This window comes from Salmo trutta, unplaced genomic scaffold, assembly GCF_901001165.1.
Source record: "Salmo trutta unplaced genomic scaffold, fSalTru1.1, whole genome shotgun sequence".
NCBI lineage: Eukaryota > Metazoa > Chordata > Actinopteri > Salmoniformes > Salmonidae > Salmo > Salmo trutta.
In genome coordinates, this window is record NW_021823035.1 from 1 (window position 1) to 25072 (window position 25072).

General features: G+C 41.6%; 2 protein-coding genes across 2 annotated transcripts; both read right to left on the bottom strand.

Moving 5' to 3' along the window:
• Nucleotides 1-8869: 8869 nt before the first annotated feature.
• Nucleotides 8870-12940, bottom strand: LOC115188319 (uncharacterized). Its single transcript, XM_029747115.1, has 2 exons — nucleotides 9119-12940; nucleotides 8870-8992 (listed from the first exon to the last, which is right to left on the bottom strand). Exons 1-2 carry the CDS (start codon nucleotides 10988-10990, stop codon nucleotides 8885-8887), a joined length of 1980 nt encoding a protein of 659 aa, XP_029602975.1. The 5' UTR covers nucleotides 10991-12940; the 3' UTR covers nucleotides 8870-8884.
• Nucleotides 12941-13721: 781 nt separating this feature from the next.
• On the bottom strand, nucleotides 13722-18933 carry LOC115188322 (uncharacterized). Its single transcript, XM_029747117.1, has 6 exons — nucleotides 18663-18933; nucleotides 18265-18432; nucleotides 14838-14889; nucleotides 14435-14624; nucleotides 14293-14329; nucleotides 13722-14015 (listed from the first exon to the last, which is right to left on the bottom strand). The coding sequence occupies exons 1-6, from the start codon at nucleotides 18762-18764 to the stop codon at nucleotides 13722-13724; spliced, it is 843 nt and encodes a 280-aa protein (XP_029602977.1). The 5' UTR covers nucleotides 18765-18933.
• Nucleotides 18934-25072: the final 6139 nt, after the last annotated feature.

Here is a 25072-nt window from a genome sequence, read left to right on the forward strand (position 1 = left end):
TGTACCATCTCAGTGTTGCTGCAAAACGGTAACAGTGCATTACACAAATGAAAAAGTAATGGTAGAGATAGAAATGGAATGTACAGAGAGGACAGGGTTCTCCAGATATAGATTAGAATGTTAGATTAGAACATTGTGCAAGGTTATTGTCCATTGTGCCAATGAAGCTGTTCTTATGCTACACCCTCGGAGTGTGGTGTCAGGAAAATAACCTCACACTCAACGTCAACAAAACAAAGGAGATGATCATGGACTTCAGGAAATAGCAGAGGGAGCACCCCCCTATCCACATCGACGGGACAGTAGTGGAGAAGTGGAAAGTTTTAAGGTCCTCGGCGTACACATCACAGACAAACTGAAAGGTCCACACACACAGACCGCGTGGTGAAGAAGGCGCAACAGCGCCTCTTCAACCTCAGGAGGCTGAAGAAATTTGTCTTGTCCCCAAAAACACTCACAAACATTTACAGATGCACAATCGGGAGCATCCTGTCGGGCTGTATCACCGCCTGGTACAGCAACTGCACAACGCATCACCGGGGGAAAACTACCTGCCCTCCAGGACACCTACATCACCCGATGTCACAGGAAGGCCAAAAAGATAATCAAGGACCCCGCTATCATCCAGAAGGCTAGGTCAGCACAGGTGCATCAAGCTGGGACCGAGAGACTGAAAAACAGCTTCTATCTCGAGGCCATCAGACTGTTCAACAGCCATCTCTAACATTGAGTGGCTGCTGCCAACATACTGACTCAATCTCTAGCCACTTTAATAATAAAACATTTGATGTAGTAAATGTATCACTAGTCACTTTAAACAATGCCACTTCATATAACGTTTACATACCCTACATTACTCATCTCATATGTATATACTGTACTCTATACCATCTACTGCATCTTGCCTATGCTGTTTGGCCATCGCTCATCCATACATTTATATGTACATATTCTTATTCATGCCTTTACACTTGTGTGTATAAGGTAGTTGTTGTGAAATTGTTAGATTACTTGTTAGATATTACTGCACGGTCGGAACTAGAAGCACAAGCATTTCGCTACACTCGCATTAACATCTGATTACCATGTGTATGTGACCAATACAATTTTATTTTATTTGATTGAATGTTTTCCCCATAAAACCTACCACTGCTTTGATTTCAAATTTGATCAGTATTGGTTTATGCTGTGTTAAAATTTCTGTTTAAGCAATAAACAAATTAAAAAAGAAAAACTCTGGTTGTAAACTGACTGCAGTAGCTATGTTTTTGGTATCGCTCATGTCATACTGCATGTCATTCCTCAACTGTCTGGATTTTACATACACACACACACACACACACACTTGGTGAGGGAAAGGATAGAGGACGAAAGAGGAAAGATACAGCAAAAATAAGCAACACGTCACCAAAGCGCACAACAAAAGGTAAAGCAAAACACTTACAGTAAAACAAGGAGTATAAAAAATGTAAAACACATTTAATCAACACACAGTTCAGAAATAAAGTCATTATACAAAGTCGACAAAAGTCACTCCAAAAAGTGTTTATCCCACCAAAGAAACAGCAGTCTAGTAGAGAGGATACAAAAGCAGCGTGGCGCTATCTACTGGCTTGGATGTCTACACTACAGCAGGCCGCCAGGTTGTTCTCTGCTGTCTCCTTGTCCTTCTTGGGGGCCTCTTGTGGGTTGTACTTGTTTTGATAGTCCTGGAGAATGGTGATCATGCCGTGATGGCCAAAATGCAAGGCCTCTTCCATTGGAAAGATAATGAGCAGTTGGGACTGACTGGGGTTGGACTGGCCTACAAATGTATTCGTTTTGGGAACTAACACGACTCTTCAGGTGTGAAAATGCTATAGGGTACAGTTCAAATAAATCCCTCATGGTCGACCATAAGTGTTCTTTTGAGTGGGAGTGCATTGTAGACTCTCACTCAAGTATATGATACAGTCTCTCATCCACCCACACTTACCTACCCACCCAAAACACACACACAGATAAGACAGACAGGCAGACAGACAAAGTGTCCATACCTATCCATGGGAACAGGGGTTCACTTTGCACGCCTCCAAGAGGAAACGCACCACCTCTGCCTGTCCTGAAAGTAGAGCAGATGACTGTTGTTTCTTAAATAACCCTCACACTCCTACGCACTTTCTCTCTCACACACTGCAGCAAAGACGTCAAACACGACACAGTGCAGTTACCAAGGGACAACAAATTAACCCTACGACACAGAGGGGGTCTGCCAAACACTCCCAGAGGACCCTGACACACACACACAATCTGTCCCTGTTTGTGACAGGAAAAGGAGGCTGTGAGAAGTACCTTCTGCTGCTGCCACATGTAAAGCCATCCTGGGAGTCATAGTCCCTCTGCTCCATGTCCATGGAGGACAGAGCAAATCTGCAGACATACAGAAACAGGTCAGCAGTGTCACGAGATGGACGATAACGGACAAAGAAAGAAGAAGTAAGTCAGAGATGCAAGAGATGATGTATCACTATGAATGAAGATCTAATCATTCCATTGTCATGAAATTAACATTATTAAAAAAATATATAATTTGCATATCATGGACCGCAGGACTTTAGTTCTGTTGTACACACTGAGGGACAGTCATTATGTTTGGTGTGTTCTGTGAATGTGTGTGTGCGTGTGTGTGTGTGTGGTGTGTGTGGTGTGTGGTGGTGTGTGTGTGTGTGTGTGTGTGGTGTGTGTTTAAAGAAGAGAGTGTGTAAAAGAGTTGCATACATTACCTCCTTATGCTGAGATATCTCCGGTGTAGGCGGCAAACACGAGGTTGATGACAGAACTTGACCTGGAGAGAAAAAAGAAAGCAGTTTGTGGAACCAGGCAACACACACAGGCAGCCAGGGGGTGTGTGGGGGACATGTGCCAGCTAAAGGAGAAGCAGAGTCAAACCCATCAAATCAGGACTTCTGGATACCAATAAACTTCTAACAAAACCCCAAGGCATATGCAGTATTACTTTATTTATGTGAACCTGAAAAATATATGGCAGATTGAGGGATTTCTCGTTACTGTAATAACATGAAGTAAAATGCTACGTGAGCCACTCATGAAGTCAGCAATAACTAGGAAACTAAATAACTAAAAACGAATATATTGCCATCACTAAGTAGAGCTGAAAGGAATACTGCTAAGAATGCAGTTGTAGTGCATTGTTAGTCTTGACAGTTCATATTACCCCATTATAATGTCTAGCAGGGGATATTGCCAGCCTCGTTAGCCAATGTTTTCTATTTTAAGGAGCACCCAGTCATGTTGAGGAGCTAGCCAGTATCGATTACAGACCAAATACTATGGTTGGAATTCTGGCAGTTGGTTGTTAAAGAGTTGATTGGCTAAAATAAAGGTAGAGATGAATATATTGGGTGTAACACTATGGCACTAGCATATAAATAGAGTGATGGAATACAATTTGAGCGTATTCTCTTTTGGTCCATTCACAATACATTTACTTGAAGTTCCCATGCTTTAACAGACTACGTGTGCGTTTTATTGGGAGGAAAGCAGTCTAAATTGAGGGCCTTGCTGTATTGCAAAGTTATTAGTCTGCAGTAACCTTCTCTAATCTAATCTGACAATTAACCACTAGAGGGTGCTGAAACATTACTCAGGGATAGTGACATTGCCTGGAGTAAATTGTCTCGTGTTTTCCAATTGGATGTTGGTGGTTGGTATTGTGGGTAGAGCTCAAAAGCTTCAAAGACATAATTATGTGAACCTCTGTTGGACCGGATTAGATGCTTTATATATCAACTGTACTGGAGCTAATGAAAATAGTGAATTAAAAACAAAAACAGTAAACAGTGCTGGGGAATCAAAGCATAAAACCCTTGCTTCACATTCACAACAAACCAGTAAAAAACAAACCAATTAATACATTTCTCAATTAATGACAATATGGAGTTATCACCAGTTTAGAAATGTTTTACTTTGGGAAGAACAGTTGTGAAGAATAAAATATCTGATGCATTTTGATAGGCTGCACAATGCTTTCCAATGCAGAGACACAACTGCCCAGAACAGAATATAAAGGAGCTCCACATCACAGTAGAACACCAATCAGAACAGAATGAAGCAGGGCAAAACTCAGCATAGACCTAAGTTGCATAGAGCAGAACTGAACACAGTAAGAATAAGGTAAGAGCACGGCATTTAGCAGATCAGTTGCACACAACTCGGGAGCAGAACAGAACTAGCTAGACCAGAAATAACATATACGAAATGAGATAGCAGTAGAGCAGAGAGGTCCGGGAGGACCACATGAAACACTCACCTACACCTCTTAACCATCACTGGGCTGCATTCAGCAGGGCACAACATTGTGAAACTTTCAGGTAGGATATATTGTGTAGAACAAATAGGCCACTCTGACATGTAGAATTAAGAAATCATGTCAGCTCTGTTCCTACAGAAAATGGCTCTGCTCTATATACCAATGTTGTCATGGATGTCTTTAAATAATCTTCCACATCTTGATCAAATTAACACAGTGGGGTGTTGTGCTACACATCTTCACGTCTAGAATTACATGTTGGCTGCAAGACGAGGGGATGTTGTATAAAATACCAGTCAGATTTGGATCGAACCGGTCTGGATTGAAACAGCACTGAGTAATACTGCAGTGAATCACCTCACAACCCATTCCCATCTCTGAGATTTTGCTTGTCTGGTATCCAAAGCCCCACTGTTGTGTCCTCTTTCTGCTTATCTCCTGAATCTTCACCCCCAATCCCCATCTAAAAAAAAAGACTTCAAATCAATGAGAGATTGAGAGAGGTAGTGACTGAGAGAGGTAGTGACTGCTTCTCAAAGAGAGTGAGAGTGCACATGGTGTGGTACAGCCTGAGGGCACCACTCGGGAGGCTGAAGCACAAGCATACAGACCAAGCTCACACAGGTCAACCACAATGCATTCTGGGGGTCTCTTCTGATTAGTTTCCATTTACTCTGATCTCAGGGGTGAAAGGGTGCTCTGCATTCCACACAAGACCCCTCCCAAATCACTCACCCCTTCACCTCTCCGTTACCAGCTCAGGTTGAACTGTGACCTGAAGAGTCAAGCCTAGTCACAGAAATGTTTTCAAACTTTTTTATGGCATAGAAATGACCCGGTATTTACTTGGAAATTATATGGTAAAATGGTAATTACATAATAATAACCAAAAAGTTGACTTTAAATTACTGATCGTTACAAACTGTTTAGGATTTATTAAAACTGGTAGCTACCGTTTTAGTACCAACCAGATACGTAGTTACCAATTGTGTTGAAAGTAAGTATCAGAAAGGACCTATTGATACCACATAATGTTCTAGTAAATGAATACCAGGTGAATACCAGTGCAAACAATATCGTAACATAAAGTGCCATCACAAAATCTTCTGTTAGCCAAGAAAACTAAGAAAGGCTGAACAACTTAGTTTCAGTTGAGTTCATTTGAGTTAAAACCTTTTCAACTCTGAACGGTTGTTTTGGACCCGGTACCGAGTACGGCGAGTTTGGGGAGGAGCTACAGCCCTCGTCTTTAAAAATATATAACTCAAATCTTATTGCTGGCAATGTCATAAGAATCTCCCACCCCCACCACCTACCCCCATAAAGGCTATAAATCACGCGCTATGGTCATATTCAAGGAGTTTGCAATGTAGGTCAAGTCACAAAGTGCAGACATTTAGTATGCATGGAAAGGGTACACCCTGATGGTCATTGTAAAGCAATGCATTTCCTTCTCCATCCACATTACCTTGTATGCCGCCTTCACATGCACCGTTGATCTATTTCACTTGTTTACAATAGGAAAAGTGAATAGGGAAATAAGTTTGAAGTTTCCTCACCAGTCTGTGTCTTATTTCAAAACCCTCGCCCCTCCAGAAACCTCTTTCTCAATGCTAAGGATCCGGATCTTGTTCTGCCAGACTACAGTTTGCAATAGCACATGGGGACAAGGATTGCACTTTTTGGAGAAATGTCCTCTGGTCTGATGAAACAAAAATAGAACTGTTTGGCCATAATGACCATCGTTATGTTTGGAGGAAAAAGGGGGAGGCTTGCAAGCCGAAGAACACCATCCCAACCTTGAAGCACAGGGGTGGCAGCATCATGTTGTGGGAGTGCTTTGCTGCAGGAGGGACCAAATAGATGGCATCATGAGGGGGGGAAATTATGTTGATATCCTCATATTGGTAGGGGGCAGTATTTTCACAGTTCGGATGAAATACATGCCCATATTAAACTGCCTCCTACTCAAACTCAGAAGCTAGGATATGCATATTATTAGTAGATTTGGATAGAAAGCACTCTGAAGTTTCTAAAACTGTTTGAATTATGTCTGTGAGTTTAACAGAACTCATATGGCAGGCAAAAACCTGACGAAAAAATCCTACCAGGAAGTGGAAATCTGATGGATGGACTCTTTTCAAGTCATTTCCTATCAAACACTCAGTGACTCAGTAATCATTGTGCACTTCCTAAGGCTTCCACTAGATGTCAACAGTCTTTAGAAAGTTGTTTGAGGCGTCTATGATGAACAGAGACCGAACAAGAAGGCTGGGAAGTTGGTGACCCAGGGAAGGACATCAGTTCATTGGCGCGCATTCACGCGAGAGGTAGCTCTGTTCCAAACGTTTTTCAAGACACTGGTTTCGTCCAGTTGGAATATTACTGAGTTTTCACGTTCTAAAGGCCCTAAAGATTGATGTTTTACAACGTTTGACATGTTTGAACGAACGTAAATATAACTTTTTTTGACTTTCCGTCGTGAAATTTTTTGGCGCGCTTCCTACATTTGGAGTAGCTGAACTGAACGCGCGAACAACAAGGAGCTATTTTGACATAAATTATGGACTTTATCGAACAAAACAACATTTGTTGTGGACCTGGGATTCCTGGAAGTGCCTTCTGATGAAGATCATCAAAGGAAAGTGAATATTTCTAATGCTGTTAATATTTTAGATTTTTTTGTTCGACTCCAAAATGGCGGCTATCTGTATTGCGTAGTGTATTTTTCTGAGCGCAGTACTCAGATTATTGCAAAGTGTGCTTTCCCAGTAAAGTTATTTGAAATCTTCCACAGCGTTAGCATAAAGGAGATGTTCATCTATAATTCTTTGAATGACAGTTTAATATTTTATCAACGTTTATGACAAGTATTTTTGTAAATTGTACTGCTTATTCACCGGCAGTATTTGAGGGAAAATATTTTCTGAACGTCATGCGCCAATGTAAAATGCTGTTTTTAGATATAAATATGAACTTTATCGAACATAAAATGCATGTATTGTGTAACATGATGTCCTAGGAGTGTCATCTGATGAAGATCGTGAAAGGTTAGTGCTTAATTTAGCTGTGTTTTGGGTATTTGTGATGCATTAGTTGCTTGGAAAATGGCTGTGTGGTTATTTATGTTTATGTACTCTCCTAACATAATCTAATGTTTTGCTTTCGCTGTAAAGCCTTTTGAAATCGGACAACGTGGTTCGATTCAGGAGAAGTGTATCTATAAAATAAAATGGTGTAAATCTGTGGGCAGAACTGGAAAAGCATGTGCGAGCAAGGAGGCCTACAAACCTGACTCAGTTACACCAGCTCTGTCAGGAGGAATGGGCCAAAATGCAGTCAATTTATTGTGAGAAGCTTGTGGAAGGCTACCCGAAACATTTGACCCAAGTTAAACAATTTAAAGGCAATGCTACCAAATACTAATTGAGTGTATGTAAACTTCTGATTCACTGGGAACGTGATGAAAGAAATAAAAGCTGATATAAATCATTTTCTTGTCACCACGTCCACAGAAGTTGGCGCCTCTCCCCGGTTGGGCGGTGCTCGGTGGTCGTCGTCGCCGGCCTACTAGCTGCCACCGATCTAGGTTTCTGTGTCTTTTGGTTATGTCTGTTTAGGTCTGCACCTGTTTTGTGTTAGTCAATTAGTGGGGTATTTCATTTGTCTGTTTCGTTTGGGGATTTGTGTGGGATTGTTTGTGTGTCATGCCTTTTGGGCACATAGGGGTATATTGCATTTTCCTATTTACACTGCGTGTTTTAGGCATTAGGGTTGCCGGGCTGCGTCCTGTCCTTTAGTAATTTTTGGAGCTGTTCTCTACTATTCTCTCTCTCTCTACTATTATTCTGACATTTCACATTCTTAAAATAAAGTGGTGATCCTAACTAACCTAAGACAGGGAATTTTTACTAGGATTAAATGTCAGGAATTGTGAAAAACTGAGTTTAACTGTATTTGGCTAAGGTGTATGTAAACATCAGACTTCAACTGTACCTAGAAGTGTACACTATTCTTATGTTTTTTTTAATGTATCTTAAATGTAAAAGTAATATAGTCAACGATACAACTTCTACACGTTATATTTTCCAATAATATATAATGAAAAACACTCAACATGAGGAATTAATGCAATTATGTTTATTTAAAATATTTATTTTGAAATATAGATTAGGTGGTCTTCCTTTTATAGCAGGAAGTAAAGGGGCTGGACAAGGCTTTGCCTATAGCTGAAAACATCCTGGAAATGAGCGAACGCTTCCTTGGTTTCTTCTTGGTGGAGCATACACTCTCTGTTTGGCAGGAGTCTTGATCATTGACAATTGCTGGGGGGAAAAAATGTAAACATAACATTTTCTTTAACTGACCCTAGTTAGTCTGAAGAATTAGTATTGCATTATTATTATTTAAATTGTAATATTCTACATAATTTACAAATGTAGGGCGGCAGGTAGCAGTCATGTGATATCCATAGATAAGGGCCTAATGAACGTATTTCAATTGACTGATTTCCTTATATGAACTTTAACTCAGTAAAATCTTTTAAATTGTTGCATGTTGCGTTTATATTTTTGTTCAGTACACATTTGAGTGTATTGACTTACCTGTTTCGCTGACGGCAGGGGTCTGGTTCTGGGAAGGTGTTGGAGTGCAGTGGTTCTTCTTGTTGACCTTCTTTGTACACTGGGTAACAAACAGTCATTTGTACAGTAGGAGAAATTCCACACAAAAGGTATCAGTGTTTACCATCATACTGTACGTATTTAATAAAAATAATCTTTATAATTTGTATTTTGATGACATATGTACCTTTAGGTTGAGTCCACAGAGAGCGCTGAATCTTCCTCTCTTCTTTTCCTTTTTACCAGTTGTTGGAAGACTAGAATTACCTACCTCGTCATTGCCAAGTGCATTGTGTGATGGCAACTGGGTCATGGAGGGAGGTGAAGAGTTAGCCTCATTGCATTTAGTTAGTAGTTCCCTAGTTAATGATTTGACCAGGGCATCGTCAAATGCATAATCCGTTGACTTCATTGCAACCTGGAGCATCTTCTCTGACCCGAATTCTTGAAGAAGCCCCTTGTAGACAGCCTTGAAAATCTTTTTGATTTTCAGATTCTGGGGGTAGGCTTGAGTTGGTTCAAGGCCTGAGGTGCCACAGAACTCAGACAGAATCCTCTTTGTGAGAACTCTTGATGTTTCACCAATGTCAGAGGATTCCAGTAATGTGATAGGGGTAGGGATCATTGACAGCAATCTAACAATCAGTAAAAGTACCAAAGAGGTGTAGTCATTGCTAGTGGAGTCAAATGATGTATATGTATCAGAGTCCATGGCTGATGGAGTTGATGGATGCACAGAGACACTAGACATCTCCAGATCTTTGTTGTCCATCTTGGATTCCACCTCTCCTAAAACTTGAATATCCACAGTTCCACCGTTGTGTGTGCTGCTGCCAGACAGAGAGGGTCCAGGCAATGATTTGGCACTAGACTGACGGCTAGTGGTCATAAGAGCCGGTCTGTCAGAGTCAAGTGTTCCAGCATCAGTTGGGGACAACCCATTGATTATGTTCATCAACTCTGATAATTCTTCTGATGAATTGGAGGCCACAGAACAGGTATCCATGACCTGATTGACCATTATATTGGTGAAAAGGCTCTTTGTGTCAGAGTAAACCTGTGAGGAACTAATGGAGATGGCAGAACAGCTCGGGATAAGCCGACTTGTGTCCTGCAGAGAACCATCAGAGACGATAGTTTGGCAGAAATCTGATCCTTGTGATGGTGGAGGAAGCCAGGGGACAATCTGCTGTAGCAGACGTTTTATTGACTCCTTAGCAAAGGAGTACACAAGGTCAGATGGAAACTCCCTGGATTCTTCAGAAGCATTCAATCCTGTCTTCAGCTTCAAAAGAATAGAGTCAGACACGCTCTTGCCAGCTGGCACAAAAAGAGCCTGGGGGGTGTTGTGACTTTTTATGAGCTCATAAACTTTGTCAGTGAGCTCATGTGAGAAGTTCTGAAGACCATCCCTGGGGCTGAGTCTCGCAAGTCTTCTTGTAAAAGAAGTGACATCATCTGCAGTGGCTATGTGTTCTGTATCTTCTCTTGGAATGACCTCCATAACAGTGTCAACTATGGCAGAGATGGTTTGCCTTGTGTAATTTGTTGACCCTTGTGAATGAGTTGAGGAGTCACTCATATCAATGACCGAACTCCTAATGATAGGACAATAGCTTTCAACAGGCCACTCATTGGGGACTGGAGTGCCTGGAAGAGAATTTGTAAAATCACTCTGGGACCCTCTGGTCATGGCAGAGGTGATGGACAGGGAGGACTTTGAGGAGGATGGCCGATGTATCTCGTGTCCATCAGTTCTCACCATGTCAACATCCTCCAACATGGAGCCCACAATGGAACGAGTCAAGAGGCCTTTCTCTGAGGTGCTCATCCTCTCTGACATAGACACTCTCCTCTGGATTGTCATCAGAGTCTGACTAATTAAGGCTTTGGAATAATTTACCATGCTGGCCTGGCTGCCTTCATGTTCACTGTAAGTCATTTGTGTAGAAGTAGCTGTTCTGCATACGGATTCGACATGTTTGGGGGCCTCAACCACATTGTCTAGGAGGACCGGTTGTTGCTGGGCAAAAAAAATCCTTGACCTTGGTGAACACATTGTTGAACAGGTTAACAGTGCCTGGCCAAATTATCTTTCCTTTCACATTGGCCCCATTGTGAACACTGACAGGAAGGGTTGAAGCTGACAGGGATCTCTCTAACTGGCCAGACACTGAAGCATCAGACATTTTAGTCATCTGGTTGAAGCTATTAAGGTCTTTAGTGATGTTCATGACGATGTTGGATGCTGCAGAATTGGTGTGCAGAGAAGAGGTGAATAAAGATGGAGTTCCACTCTTCTGAAGGATTTTGACATCTCTATCGTCACCATCATTACTGGACTCTGCACAAATGTCTGCACTTCTACCATCAAGGCTGGCATTTACAATGCCAATCAACCCTGATTGAAGGATCCCACCAGCCATATGTGAGGCTTTAGTTTGAAACTCCTCAGTACATAGTTTGTCAAAGGCTGTGGATTTAAGACTTCTAGAGGATGCTTCCTCTTCATCATTGTTGATCTCACCATGCAAATTGTCCTGTGTATTGACAGCATAGTCATCAACAGATAAATATGATTTGGAGGCGGCAAGGACGTCAATCTGAGAAACAACGGCATCCAAAAACTTGGACAGGTCTTCTGTATCTCCTTTTAGGCTAGAGAGGCATTCCTCCATTGATTCCTCAGAGTGATACACAGTGAGGATCTGACTAATGACCTCCTTGGTACAGGTTTGAAAGTCCGCTTGGATTTCAAGAGAATCACTATTACAAGTCACCTGAGAATCTAAACTTTCACTGGAAGCCTGTTTGAGAGTCTCATCATGTATTGGTGTAACACCATCGATGACCTTTACAGAGTCTTGGCAGGGAGTGAGAAACCGCCTCAGCATTTGTCGAAATCTATGATATATAATACGAGCAGCAGAAAGGGTGCTCCCTTTTGAAATTCTGAGAATTTCAGATTCATGTGTCTGCATGGACTGAACAATAGTATCCACATCTGTTACAAAAGTGTCCAGTAATGTAGATGCTTCAGAGTCTCCCTGTAAGCTGGTTGTAAAGGGGTTGACAGATCTCAGAGCTTCACTCACTGCCTTTCTAGCCTTTGTCTGGAAAGACATACTGGAGAGTTTCTTCATATTTATAACTGGAAGACTCTGGGTAGATTCACTGTTGGTGGTGCTGTCCTGCAGACCAAGTGGAAAAGTGAGATCGGAGAGACATTGTTCACTGTCTAACAACTCAGATGGTGAAGCAGAACAAGAACTGGTGAAGTCATTCAAGTCAGACATGATGCCATCCACAAATAGAGTGGCCTCCAGAGACTCTTCAGAATCACACTCTCCAGCAGAAGATGACAACTTCTCCATCACCTCAGTCTTATACAAGACTAGAACCTGGCTGGCAATCGCTTTTGTGGTGTCAAGGAGGACTTGGTCTTGCAAATACTTTTTGAGAGCCAAGAGAGGTTTTGGGGTCTCACTTTGTCCTTTTTGTTCATTCATGGATGAGGGGGTTATTAAAAGTGGTTTACAAGAAATGGAGTCCGATGTGTCAGCCTCACCATTACTGGAATGACCGACGTCCAGGTACAAAGTTGGAACCATTGTGAAAGAATCTTTTGTGCTCTCCACAAATGTACTTGAGAGATACCCTTTTTCTGGACAGGTAAAAAGCCTCTTCAGCGTATTTTTCGTGTTGTAGTAACAACCAACAGTGTAAGACCAGATCTTACTCTGATGGTTTTCAAGAAGGATCTGCTCACTCTGTGCAGGAGAGCAGGATGCCCTGATAGCCTGGGTAAGATTGTCCATGTCTGAAACAAAGGTACTTACCAACTCAGAGGCCTCATGGTCGATCATAAGGTCTCCGATCTCACCTATCCTAGGAATTGGACTAGATGATGTAGTGCCAGAACAACATGATGTACAACCCCTGAATCTTTTAACGATCTCCCGGATCGATTCGGTGGCCTTGGTCTGAAACTCCTCAGTGAGTAGTCTGTCCATACCTTGTGTTGACAGATGAAGACTAGATTTGGCACCTTTGATATTGAGGTTGCTCTCTCCTTGTTTTAGCATCTCCTCAGAACTTTTACAAGATTCAAGCATCTTCATATGGTCAGCAACAACACAAAGCAGTTCCCTCTTGTCGGGTTCATTTTCCTCCTTATTGCTGAAGTTCAAAACAGTGCCACTGAGGGCTGTCATGACCTGTCCTGTTAAATGTGTCATATCCACCTCAACACCATCCTCTCTGAAAACAACACTCTGCTCAACACTCTGCCCATTAATGAACATCTGAAGTATGTTGGAAACGCCAGACACCATCTCCTCAACCACCTTGGTGCTGGAGACACCACCACTGGCAAAAATGACAGGGGACATTCGCCCAGAGATGGGAGTTTGAATGGCCACAGAGATTATGGAATTGACCTTCTTTGACACTTCTCCAACAATAACCCGGGATAGACTTTGAGTGTCTACCTGGCCCTCTCTTTGGATACAGAGGACATTGTTCAGCGACTCTTTGAAGGAATCCTGGACACTAGTGAGGAGACTGTCCTCAGTGATCCCAAAAAAGTCACTGAGTGGCTCAGATGATATAGACTCACCATCTCCCTGAGTCTTGGCAACACTGTCTGAGACCTTTGAGAATACAAAGCAAACAATACAGCATTCCATATTCGATAGTAGACACTGTAGTCACATTAATGCATAATTCAGTAATCAGTCATTAAGAGTAAACTGTTATACAGATAACAAAACATATTTTAACAATATGGGTTATGAATAGTTAGGTGAAACCAGTTTCTTTAGGAATGACTGAACATACCCATTACGAGAGGAGCTTGATTTGGCCGCACAAGACCTTGAGGATTTTCTGCTGCCACTCTTGCGAACCTTCAGGTTTGTGCTAGAAGATGTCTCTAATTCTGTCAGAGACTTGCCGGATACTGGAGACACATGGCTGTATATCCGTACAAAACGGAAAATTGCAGGGATGATGACCTCCAGGATGGCCTCAGATACAAACCGCACAATCTCCAGGCACATCTCTGCAAGCAGTGCCCTCATCACCTGTAGGACCGAAAACAGTGTAAGTAGATTACTCATAGCCGGGCTCTGAAACCAAGCTCCTCAAAGAGATACCAACAATCTCACATATGTTCATGAGAATCATGAAAGTGGCATATATTGGAAAGCATGAAAAGCAGTAGGCTACTAAAAAGCTCTTTGAATGTAACTGTTTGTGATAATGTGGATGATACTGTAGACAGATAAATGGCTTGTATCTAATTTTCTTCAAACATCTATTAATATATCTATGAATAATTTTCAAGGTTACGGGACTTACAGGGTCCATCCTGCCAATGCTTAACTGCCTCCATTGCCTATAGGAGATAATTAGATGTTTTTAGCACCAAAAAGCACATACAATTTATAAAATCCTCCAGATGACATTGTATTCAAATACTACAATAGAAGTTTGGACATACTCCTCAGTAAGTTTTTCCAGAAACCGGATGATAATCGGGTTGAAAGCATCCGGATTGATTGGCGGGAGGTCAAGAGCCCTGGTCTGACAGGCCCTGGAGACACACTCACTTAGGATCTTTTCATTAGATTGTCCCTGGTGAAATGTCCCCTGAATTGCCATCCTAGAGAATTCCACAGATGTAGAGGGACCTGTGTCCAAAGCAGCATTCACCAAGGTAAAGAAGTCAGAAAACATGTAACCTTCTGAGGTTACACAACTTTATGTACTTTGTGAAGTTAAGTACCCAAGAAAGGATAACATGTGCACTCTGCTATTAGTCCTCTGCTCAATAGATGCCCATACTAAATCACATTTACATGCAAAAGGATTACATTCAGTGAAATTAGAGTTTCATTTATGACCTGCATCTGTATCAGTGATCTGCTCCACTTTGTTTCTCTTGGTCCTCTTGGTCTAAAAAGACAATACAGTCAATGATATACACGTAGATACTGTATGAAGCCATTCCAATACAGCCCTTTGAGTAGAGCAAGGGTAAGATTGATTGTAGGGCTGTCCCCGACAAAAAAAAACTTTGTCGACCGAGAGTCATCCTGTTCTAATGTTAAAATGTATTTTTCCATATCAGACACACCCTATGTGTTTGAATACAATCACTTACATAGGCACTGAGCTTGTCTGATGCTTTAAGCACACTGTTTGATTAAATAATTAAGACACACAAATGACTCAAGAAAGAGCCCGATGGTGACACTGTATTAAAATAAATGACAGCGAGTGCCTGTGTGACAGGCGCACGTTGTCTCGCTCTCCTCCCTACTGCAGTGAAAAGGCACCGCATAACAGCAAGTGTTTATTCTGCTGTCCATGCTGAAGATGCAACATCATTTCAGCCATTTCGTTTCTTCCTCGTTTCTGAATGAAAAGTTCTGTTACCGAAATCCCTAACTTGTTTACAAAAAGCATTACCTATTTCCTCAGCCTTGCTCTCTTTATGTGAAACATGTAAGCATCGCATGCATGTGACAATTAGGGCCTGACCTATAGCCTATCATAATCAAATCAATAAATTGGTTATAACAAACTCCGAACACAGTAATATCGACAGCAAAATGGATGCGGAGGATGTGAAAAATAAACGCCAAACGGGTGAATGTTTACTGGTTGCTTAGGAGGGAAAGGGAAATTCAGATCTGTGGAAGACATTTGACTTAGTTGTGGAAACTACTGGTGGTCAAGAACAAGGAGGGTATAGGAGCAAGCGCTGACAGAGTATTATGTGTGCCAAACATTTGCTGTTAGATTACAATATTGTTTTTTCTGACCATTTGGAACAGTGTAAACAACACTAAATAAATTCTAAGCAATACCAGTCTGTTCTAACGACCAAAAAATTGTAAAGCCTTTATTACAGCATAGCAAAGATTAAAAACAGCCAACTCTGTGAAATTGCTTAATTCAACATTTTGCCGGTGCATGAGGCTTGGTGCTCACAGAATCAGTAGGCTAATAAACAAATACTCAAACAGGCAACAGAAGCTATATCTGTCTTATATCTGTATATATATATCAAAAGTTTGGACACACCTACTCCTTCAAGGCTTTTTCTTTATTTTTACTATTTTCTACATTGTAGAATAGTAGTGAAGACATCAAAACTATGAAATAACACATATGGAATCATGTAGGTACTAAAAAAGTGTTAAACAAATCAAAATATATTTTATATTTTATATTTGAGATTCTTCAAAGCCTTGACAGCAGCTTTGTACACTCTTGGAATTCTCTCAACCAGCTTCACCTGGAATGCTTTTCCAATAGTCTTGAAGGACTTCCCACATATGCTGAGAACTTGTTGGCTGCTTTTCCTTCACTCTGCGGTCCAATTCATCCCAAAACATCTCAATTGGGTTGAGGTTGGGTGATTGTGGATGTCAGGTCATCTGATGCAGCACTCCATCACTCGCCTTCTTGGTCAAATAGCCCTTACACAGCCTAGAGGTGTGTTGGGTAATTGTCCTGTTGAAAAATAAATTATAGTCCCACTAAGCGCAAACCAGATGGGATGGCGTATCACTGCAGGATACTATGGTAGCCATGCTGGTTAAGTGTGCCTTGAATTCTAAACAAATCACAGACAGTGTCACCAGCAAAGCACCCCCACACCATCACACCTCCTCGATGCTTCATGGTGGGAACCACATATGCGGAGATCATTTGTTCACCTACTCTCACAAAGACATTCTTGGAACCAAAAATCTCAGATTTGGACTCATCAGACCAAAGGACAGATTTCCACGGGTCTAATGTCCATTGCTCGTGTTTCTTGGCCCATGCAAGTCTCTTCTTCTTATTGGTGTCCTTTAGTAGTGCTTTCTTCGCAGCAATTTGACCATGAAGGCCTGATTCACACAGTCTCCTCTGAACAGTTGATGTTGAGATGTGTCTGTTACTTGAACTCTGTGAAGCATTTATTTAGGCTGCAATGTGAGGTGCAGTTAACTCTAATGAACGTATCCTCTGCAGCCGAGGTAACTCTGGGTCTTCCTTTCCCGTGGCGGTCCTCATGAGAGCCAGTTTCATCATAGCTCTTGATGGTTTTTGCGACTTGATGGTTTTTGCACTTGATGAAACGTTCAAAGTTCTTGACATTTTCCGGATTGACTGACCTTCATGTCTTATAGTAGTGACGGACTGTTGTTTCTCTTTGCTTATTTGAGCTGTTCTTGCCATAATATGGACTTGGCCTTTTACCAAATAGGGCTATCTTCTGTATACCAACCCTACCTTGTCACAACACAACTGGTTGGCTCAAACGCATTAAGAAGGAAAGAACTTCCTTTACTTAACTTTTAACAAGGCACACCTGTTAATTAATGAAATGCATCCCAGGTGACTACCACATGAGGCTGGTTGAGAGAATGCCAAGAGTGTGCAAAGCTGTCATCAAGGCAAAGAGTGACTACTTTGAAGAATCTCAAATATAAAGTAGATTTTGATTTGTTTAACACTTTTTTGGTACCTACATGATTCCATATGTGTTATTTCATAGTTTTGATGTCTTCACTACTATTCTACAATGTAGAAAATAGTAGAAATAAAGAAAAACCCTTTTGACTGGTAATATATATATGGATGATTTACAAAGCCAGGCACATTTAACAATTAGGCTATTGATTATAGACCTAATTAAGTTGTGTTTTCTTCTCTCCTCAATCTTCTTAGACAATTAGGCTACGGCAAGGGCTGTTTCCCCGTCTCTGCTGCTGCTGCTGCCTCTGCAGCATTGTTCTCAATCCCAATATGCTGGTTAACTTTGCTATTATGCACATACCAACATAGGGAAGGGCCCCAATTCTACGGCGCACTGAAGATTATGTTTCAGAACCACGGACAGCGACCGTATCCAACGCGGGAGAAAGCACATTTGTTATAAAATAATATTTGATTGATTAGTGTTGCACCATTATTTTTACATAATATAACCATATACAATTTCAGTATCACGTCTTAGCGTGATGGACTGTGCCATCACTGTGGCCTCGGCAATGGATTAGTCAACTGTGACAGGCGCGAATCAGACAGGTGTCCATGTGCACCATGAAGAAAAAAAACTTTTGCGACTGCTCGACTTAAGAAATCCCAGTCAACCAATAGCCTATCGACCAAACAATCGACCAAATGGGGTCAGCCCTAGATTTACTATTAGGAGATAAAAGGGTATTGTATGGGCAATTTACCTTCCTCAGAACAACATGCTGTAGGGTCAGGTTATAGACATGAAAGATATCACAAATATCCACATCTCTGCTCAATCTATTCCCTTACCTTGACTTTATTTCTCTTCACGGCATCCTGCTCCATCTGAGGCAGGGGATCCTTCTTCACCTCTTCCTCATCTTCATCATTCTGATTATCAACAAAATCTCTCTCAGCTGCATCAGCATCAGTGCTCTGTTCAACTGTGGACCTGTTGGCACCGGTCCTCCTCTTTGTCTAAAAAGACAATACAGTCAGTGACATACTGTATGTTGCCGTTGCTATACAGGCCTTTGAGAAGAGCTAGGGTAAACGATTGGTGATTGAATATTATTATGGAAGTCTGTTGTAAGGACAATTTACCCTCCAACCTCACAACAGCATGTTGTATGGCATATTGGACAGGTTTGGAGTGTGGACAGGTAAGACCCCAGATTTCCCTTTCTCTCCTCAATCTATTGTCTCACCTTAACTTTTCTCCTTGTCACAGCCTTCAGCTCGATCTGAGGCAGGGGATCCTTCACTTCACTATCTTCTGGATAGTTTAAACTCAGGATATCTTTCTTCATTTTCTGGACTTGACCTTCCAAACTTTGATCATGTGGATCATCTTTGTTTAAACTCTGATTGGAACAAATTAGACCATTTTTTAAATGCTCATGGATATGGCCAATATACCACAGCTAAGAGCTGTTCTTACGCACGACACAACGCAGAGTTATTATAAACTGGTTACCAACTTAATTAGAAGAGTAAAAAATAAATGTTTTGTCATACCCGTGGTATCCGCTCTGATATACCACAGCTTTCAGCCAATCAGCATTCAGGGCTCGAACCACCCAGTTTATAGTGGCCAATATACTATGGCTAAGCGCTGTTCTTAGGCAAAACTGCTTGGATACAGCCCTTAGCTGTGGTATATTGGCCATATACCACAAACACTGAGGTGCCATATTGCTAATAAAAACTGGTTACCAACATAAATAGAACAGTAACAAGTCTTTTTGCATCATAACCGTGGTATATTGTCATATATACACATGGCTGAAATGCTGTTTCAGCCAATAAGCATCCAGGACCCAAACTGCCTGGTTTATAATTACACAATAATGCACGAGGGGGCTTGGTGTAATTACACAATTATACCAACAGGTTCCTGAACAGCTTCAATCGCCAAGCCATAAGACTGCTAAATAACTAACAAAATGACTACACAGTACAGGTTTTCGCTATAAATACACATAGATCCTATTGCCTGATATCAAGATTCGTAATTAATGCGTTATGGAGTCACCTATTATTATAATAATTTAGGTAAAATTATGATAAGTAGCCTACTGCTGTTATCTTTGCAAGGATCATATTTTATTTATAACAAGTCCCATAGGTTATTATAATGCATACTTTTTTTTTTTTACAATATTTAAAATGATTATATGAGCGGAACATTAACGTTGGCCCACACCGCCACCCAGCTGCCACTACTTGCGGGATGTCCTGTATACCCTGTGGTCCCTGCCGCTGCATTTAAAAAAAAGACGGTGCATCGGTTCCTACACCACTGCATAGGCCTTCTCTGTTAACCATTCATAGGCTTACCTTATTATCCTTATTATCCTCCATAGTTAAAGTCTATGGCTGGAGCGTATGTTCTCATCACGTAAAACTTAATCAAGTGATTACCAAAGAGATAAGGCTATCGCATTTTATACGGTAACTCAGCCAACGTCATAATGTGAAAGAACTTTTACGTAATAAAACAACTTCAGGGATGATCTGTCAATCAATGCGACCAGCGACGCCATACTGGAACCCCATACCACTAAAAAGACCCGTCGAAACAATAAATACTGATGTGTTAGCTACGTTTCCGGTTTTTTTTGTAAAATAATGTGATGAGACAAGAAATAAATAAGTAAACAACAGCCGACAACAATGATGAGCAATACATAACATTGTAAATAAGAATGTGTTCTTAACTGACTTGCCTAGTTAAATAAGCTTAAATCATAAATAAATAAAAAAATAATAATAATCAAATGCAGTAATTTGAGAGGACCGCTTGAGGGCGACTACGAACCAGTTTTGAATAAACAAGGACAGAAGCATGCCATGTGTTGTTGGGTCAGAGGCGAAGGTTCATAGTTGAAATTCGAAAAGATCGTGGCGCACGCAGAAATACGCGTGGTTCACCGTGGTGGCAGCAAAATTAACTTCAGAGAGCCAGTTATTACAAATGATTCCAGGTACGTGTGTGTGTATTGCAGCTGACATGAGCTAAACCTGAATTAACTGTATGTGAAGTATGGCATGGACGCAAACTGTAGCTCTGGCTAGCTACTGTGGCTAGCTAGCAAGCACGTTAGCTAACGTGTTACTGTATAGCTACAACACAAGTATTCTAATCTTGAGAGAAACGTAACGTTGGCTATTGTTGTCTGTGGTCCTGTAGCTCAGTTGGTACAGCATGGCGCTTGCAACGCAAGTATTATGGGTTCGATTCCCGGGGGCACCCATACGTAAAATGTATACGTGCATGGCCATTGCTTCGCCCGGCAACGAACCATTGTTTATACAGACGACTAGTTGCAGAAGCTTCCGTACGTAGTCAGGCGTCCTTGATCAACACACTCAAACGAAAATAACGTTTCTACTAGCGGCATATTCAGTATCTCTAGGAACGATACTTTCCGGGACGAAGCAAGCATGATCGTGGCGGGTAAAAGTGCTAAATGGCTTATACACAGAACCAGTGGAGTGGTGGAAAAAGTGCCCAATTGTCATACATGACTGAGTCATTTTCTATTAAGGTATCTTTACTTTTACTCAAGTTAAAGTCACCCAGTAAAATACTAGAGTAATAGTCTAAAAGTATTTGTTTTTAAATATACTTAAGTATCAAAAATGTAATTGGATAAAATATACTTATAATAGAAACCTATAAATAATTTCAAATTCCTTATATTAAGCAAACCAGACGGACCCATATTCTTGTTTTATTTATGGATAGCCAGGGGCTCCAACACTGACATAATGGGTGGGACACAATGCAGATAGCCCAGTTAGCCAATGTGCGGGAGCACTGGTTGGTCGGGCCAATTGAGGTAGTATGTACATGGATGTATGGTTAAAGTGACTATGCATATAAGATAAGCAGCGGCGTAAAAGAGGGGGGGGGGGCACACAATGCAAATAGTACGGGTAACCATTGGTTACCTGTTCAGAAGTATTATGGCTTGGGGGTAAAAACTGTTGAGAAGCCTTTTTGTCCTAGACTTGGCACTCCGGTACCGCTTGCCATGCGGTAGTAGAGAGAACAGTCTATGACTGGGGTGGCTGGGGTCTTTGACAATTTTTAGTGCCTTCCTCTGACACCGCCTGGTGTAGAGGTCCTGGATGGCAGGCAGCTTTGCCCCAGTGATGTATTGGGCCGTACGCACTACGTTCTGAAGTGCCTTGCAGTCATATTTGCCTTATGCAGCACCACACATCGCCTTTGCATAGAGTTGATCAGGCTCTTGGTTGTGGCCTGTGGATTGTTGTCCCCGTCTTCAATGGCTGTGCGAAGTTGCTGAATATTGTCAGGAATTGGAACACGCTGTCATGCACATTGATCCAGAGCATCCCAATTGTGCTCAATGGGTGACATGTCTGGTAAGAATGCAGGCCATGGACGAACTGGGGCATTTTCAGCTTCCAGGAATTGTGTACAGATCCGTGTGACATGGGGCAGTGCATTATCATGCTAAAACATGAGGTGATGGTGGCGGAGGAGTGGCACGACAGTGGGTCTCAGGATCTCATCACTTTATTTCTGCATTCAAATTGCCATCGATAAAATGCAATAGTGTTCGTTGTCCGTAGCTTATGCCTGCCCATACCATAAGCCCACCATTGGGCGAACCACTCGCCAACACGATTCCATACGCGCTGTCTGCCATTTGCCCGGTCCAGTTGAAACTGGGATTCATCTTTGAAGAGCACACTTCTCCAGCATGCCAGTGGCCATCGAAGGTAAGCATTTGCCCACTGAAGTCGGTTAGGATGCCGAACTGCAGTCAGGTCAAGACCCTGGTGAGGACGACGAGCACGCAGAGAAGCTTCCTTGAGACGGTTTCTGCAAAAATTATTCGGTTCAGCAAACCCACAGTTCCATCAGCTGTCTGGATGGCTAGTCTCAAACGATCCCGCAGGTGAAGAAGCCGCATGTGGAGTTCCTGGGCTGGCGTGGTTACATTTGGTCTGCGGTTGTGAGGCCGGTTGGACCTACTGCCAAATTCTCTAAAACAAAGTTGGAGGCAGCTTATGGTAGAGAAAGGAACATTCAATTCTCTGGCAAAAGCTCTGGTGAACATTCCTGCAGTCAGCATGCCAATTGCACACTCCCTCAACTTCAGTAATATGTGTCATTGTGTTGTGACAACTGCACATTTTAGTGGCCTTTTATTGTCCCCAGCACAAGGTGTACCTGTGTAATGAACGATTATGCTGTTTAATCCGCTTTTTGATATGCCACACCTGTCAGGTGGATGGATTATCTTGGCAAATGAGAAATGATCACTAAAAGGGATGTAAGCAAATTTGTGCACAAAATGAGAGAAGCTTTTTGTGCGTATGGAAAATTTGTTGGGTTCTTTTCTTTCAGCTCATGAAACATGGGACCAACACTTTACATGTTGCGTTCCTATATTTTTGTGAACCTGAACATCATCTTATCTCTTTTGTGCCACCAATGTAGGAGGTTATGGAAGGGGAAACTGTATTGCAGTAGTCTAGTGTATGGTGCGGGAATAATGACAAGCGAACATGGAGAGATTTGTGTTCACATTGCCCTAACAAAGGGAACCGAACACAGACTTCAAGCGAATCGAACTTACATTTACATTTGAGTCATTTAGCAGACGCTCTTATCCAGAGCGACTTACAGTAGTGAGTGCATACATTTCATTTCATGCATTTTTTGTTTTGTTTTTTGTACTGGCCCCCCGTGGGAATCAAACCCACAACCCTGGCGTTGCACACACCATGCCTGCGTTGCAAACACCATGCTCTACCAACTGAGCCAAAGGGAAGCCTACGTTAGACCACCTCTTGAGATTGTTTTGGTTTGCCTCGGGGCTCTTTTGAGGGGTCTGGGTTCCCTTGGCGTGTTCACACTGCACAAAAATTAAGCTAACCTCACTGAGTTCACAAATTGTCTGAAAGGGGCCACGTTTGAAAACACTTAACCTCTAGAGGACACCTTCGAGATAAAATCCCGTTAACCTGTTGGGGCTAGGGGGCAGTATTTGCACGGCCGGATAAAAAAACGTACCCGATTTAAACTGGTTACTACTCTTGCCCAGAAACGAGAATATGCATATAATTAATTAGTAGATCTGGATAGAAGACACTCTAAAGTTTCTAAAACTGTTGGAATGGTGTCTGTGAGTATAACAGAACTCGTATGGCAGGCCAAAACCTGAGAAGATTCCATACAGGAAGTGCCTTGTCTGACAATTTGTTGTCCTTCTGTTGCATTTCTATCGAAAATACAGCATCTCTGCTGTAACATGACATTTTCTAAGGCTTCCATTGGCTCTCAGAAGGTGCCTATTTCCTCAGCCTTGCTCTCTTTATGTGAAACATGTAAGCATCGCATGCATGTGACAATTAGGGCCTGACCTATAGCCTATCATAATCAAATCAATAAATTGGTTATAACAAACTCCGAACACAGTAATATCGACAGCAAAATGGATGCGGAGGATGTGAAAAATAAACGCCAAACGGGTGAATGTTTACTGGTTGCTTAGGAGGGAAAGGGAAATTCAGATCTGTGGAAGACATTTGACTTAGTTGTGGAAACTACTGGTGGTCAAGAACAAGGAGGGTATAGGAGCAAGCGCTGACAGAGTATTATGTGTGCCAAACATTTGCTGTTAGATTACAATATTGTTTTTTCTGACCATTTGGAACAGTGTAAACAACACTAAATAAATTCTAAGCAATACCAGTCTGTTCTAACGACCAAAAAATTGTAAAGCCTTTATTACAGCATAGCAAAGATTAAAAACAGCCAAATCTGTGAAATTGCTTAATTCAACATTTTGCCGGTGCATGAGGCTTGGTGCTCACAGAATCAGTAGGCTATTAAACAAATACTCAAACAGGCAACAGAAGCTATATCTGTCTTATATCTGTGTGTATGTATATATATATATATGTGTGTATATACCAGTCAAAAGTTTGGACACACCTACTCATTCAAGGGTTTTTCTTTATTTTTACTATTTTCTACATTGTAGAATAGTAGTGAAGACATCAAAACTATGAAATAACACATATGGAATCATGTAGGTACTAAAAAAGTGTTAAACAAATCAAAATATATTTTATATTTGAGATTCTTCAAAGCCTTGACAGCAGCTTTGTACACTCTTGGAATTCTCTCAACCAGCTTCACCTGGAATGCTTTTCCAACAGTCTTGAAGGACTTGCCACCTATGCTGAGAACTTGTTGGCTGCTTTTCCTTCACTCTGCGGTCCAATTCATCCCAAAACATCTCAATTGGGTTGAGGTTGGGTGATTGTGGATGTCAGGTCATCTGATGCAGCACTCCATCACTCGCCTTCTTGGTCAAATAGCCCTTACACAGCCTAGAGGTGTGTTGGGTAATTGTCCTGTTGAAAAATAAATTATAGTCCCACTAAGCGCAAACCAGATGGGATGGCGTATCACTGCAGGATACTATAATAGCCATGCTGGTTAAGTGTGCCTTGAATTCTAAACAAATCACAGACAGTGTCACCAGCAAAGCACCCCCACACCATCACACCTCCTCGATGCTTCATGGTGGGAACCACATATGCGGAGATCATTTGTTCACCTACTCTC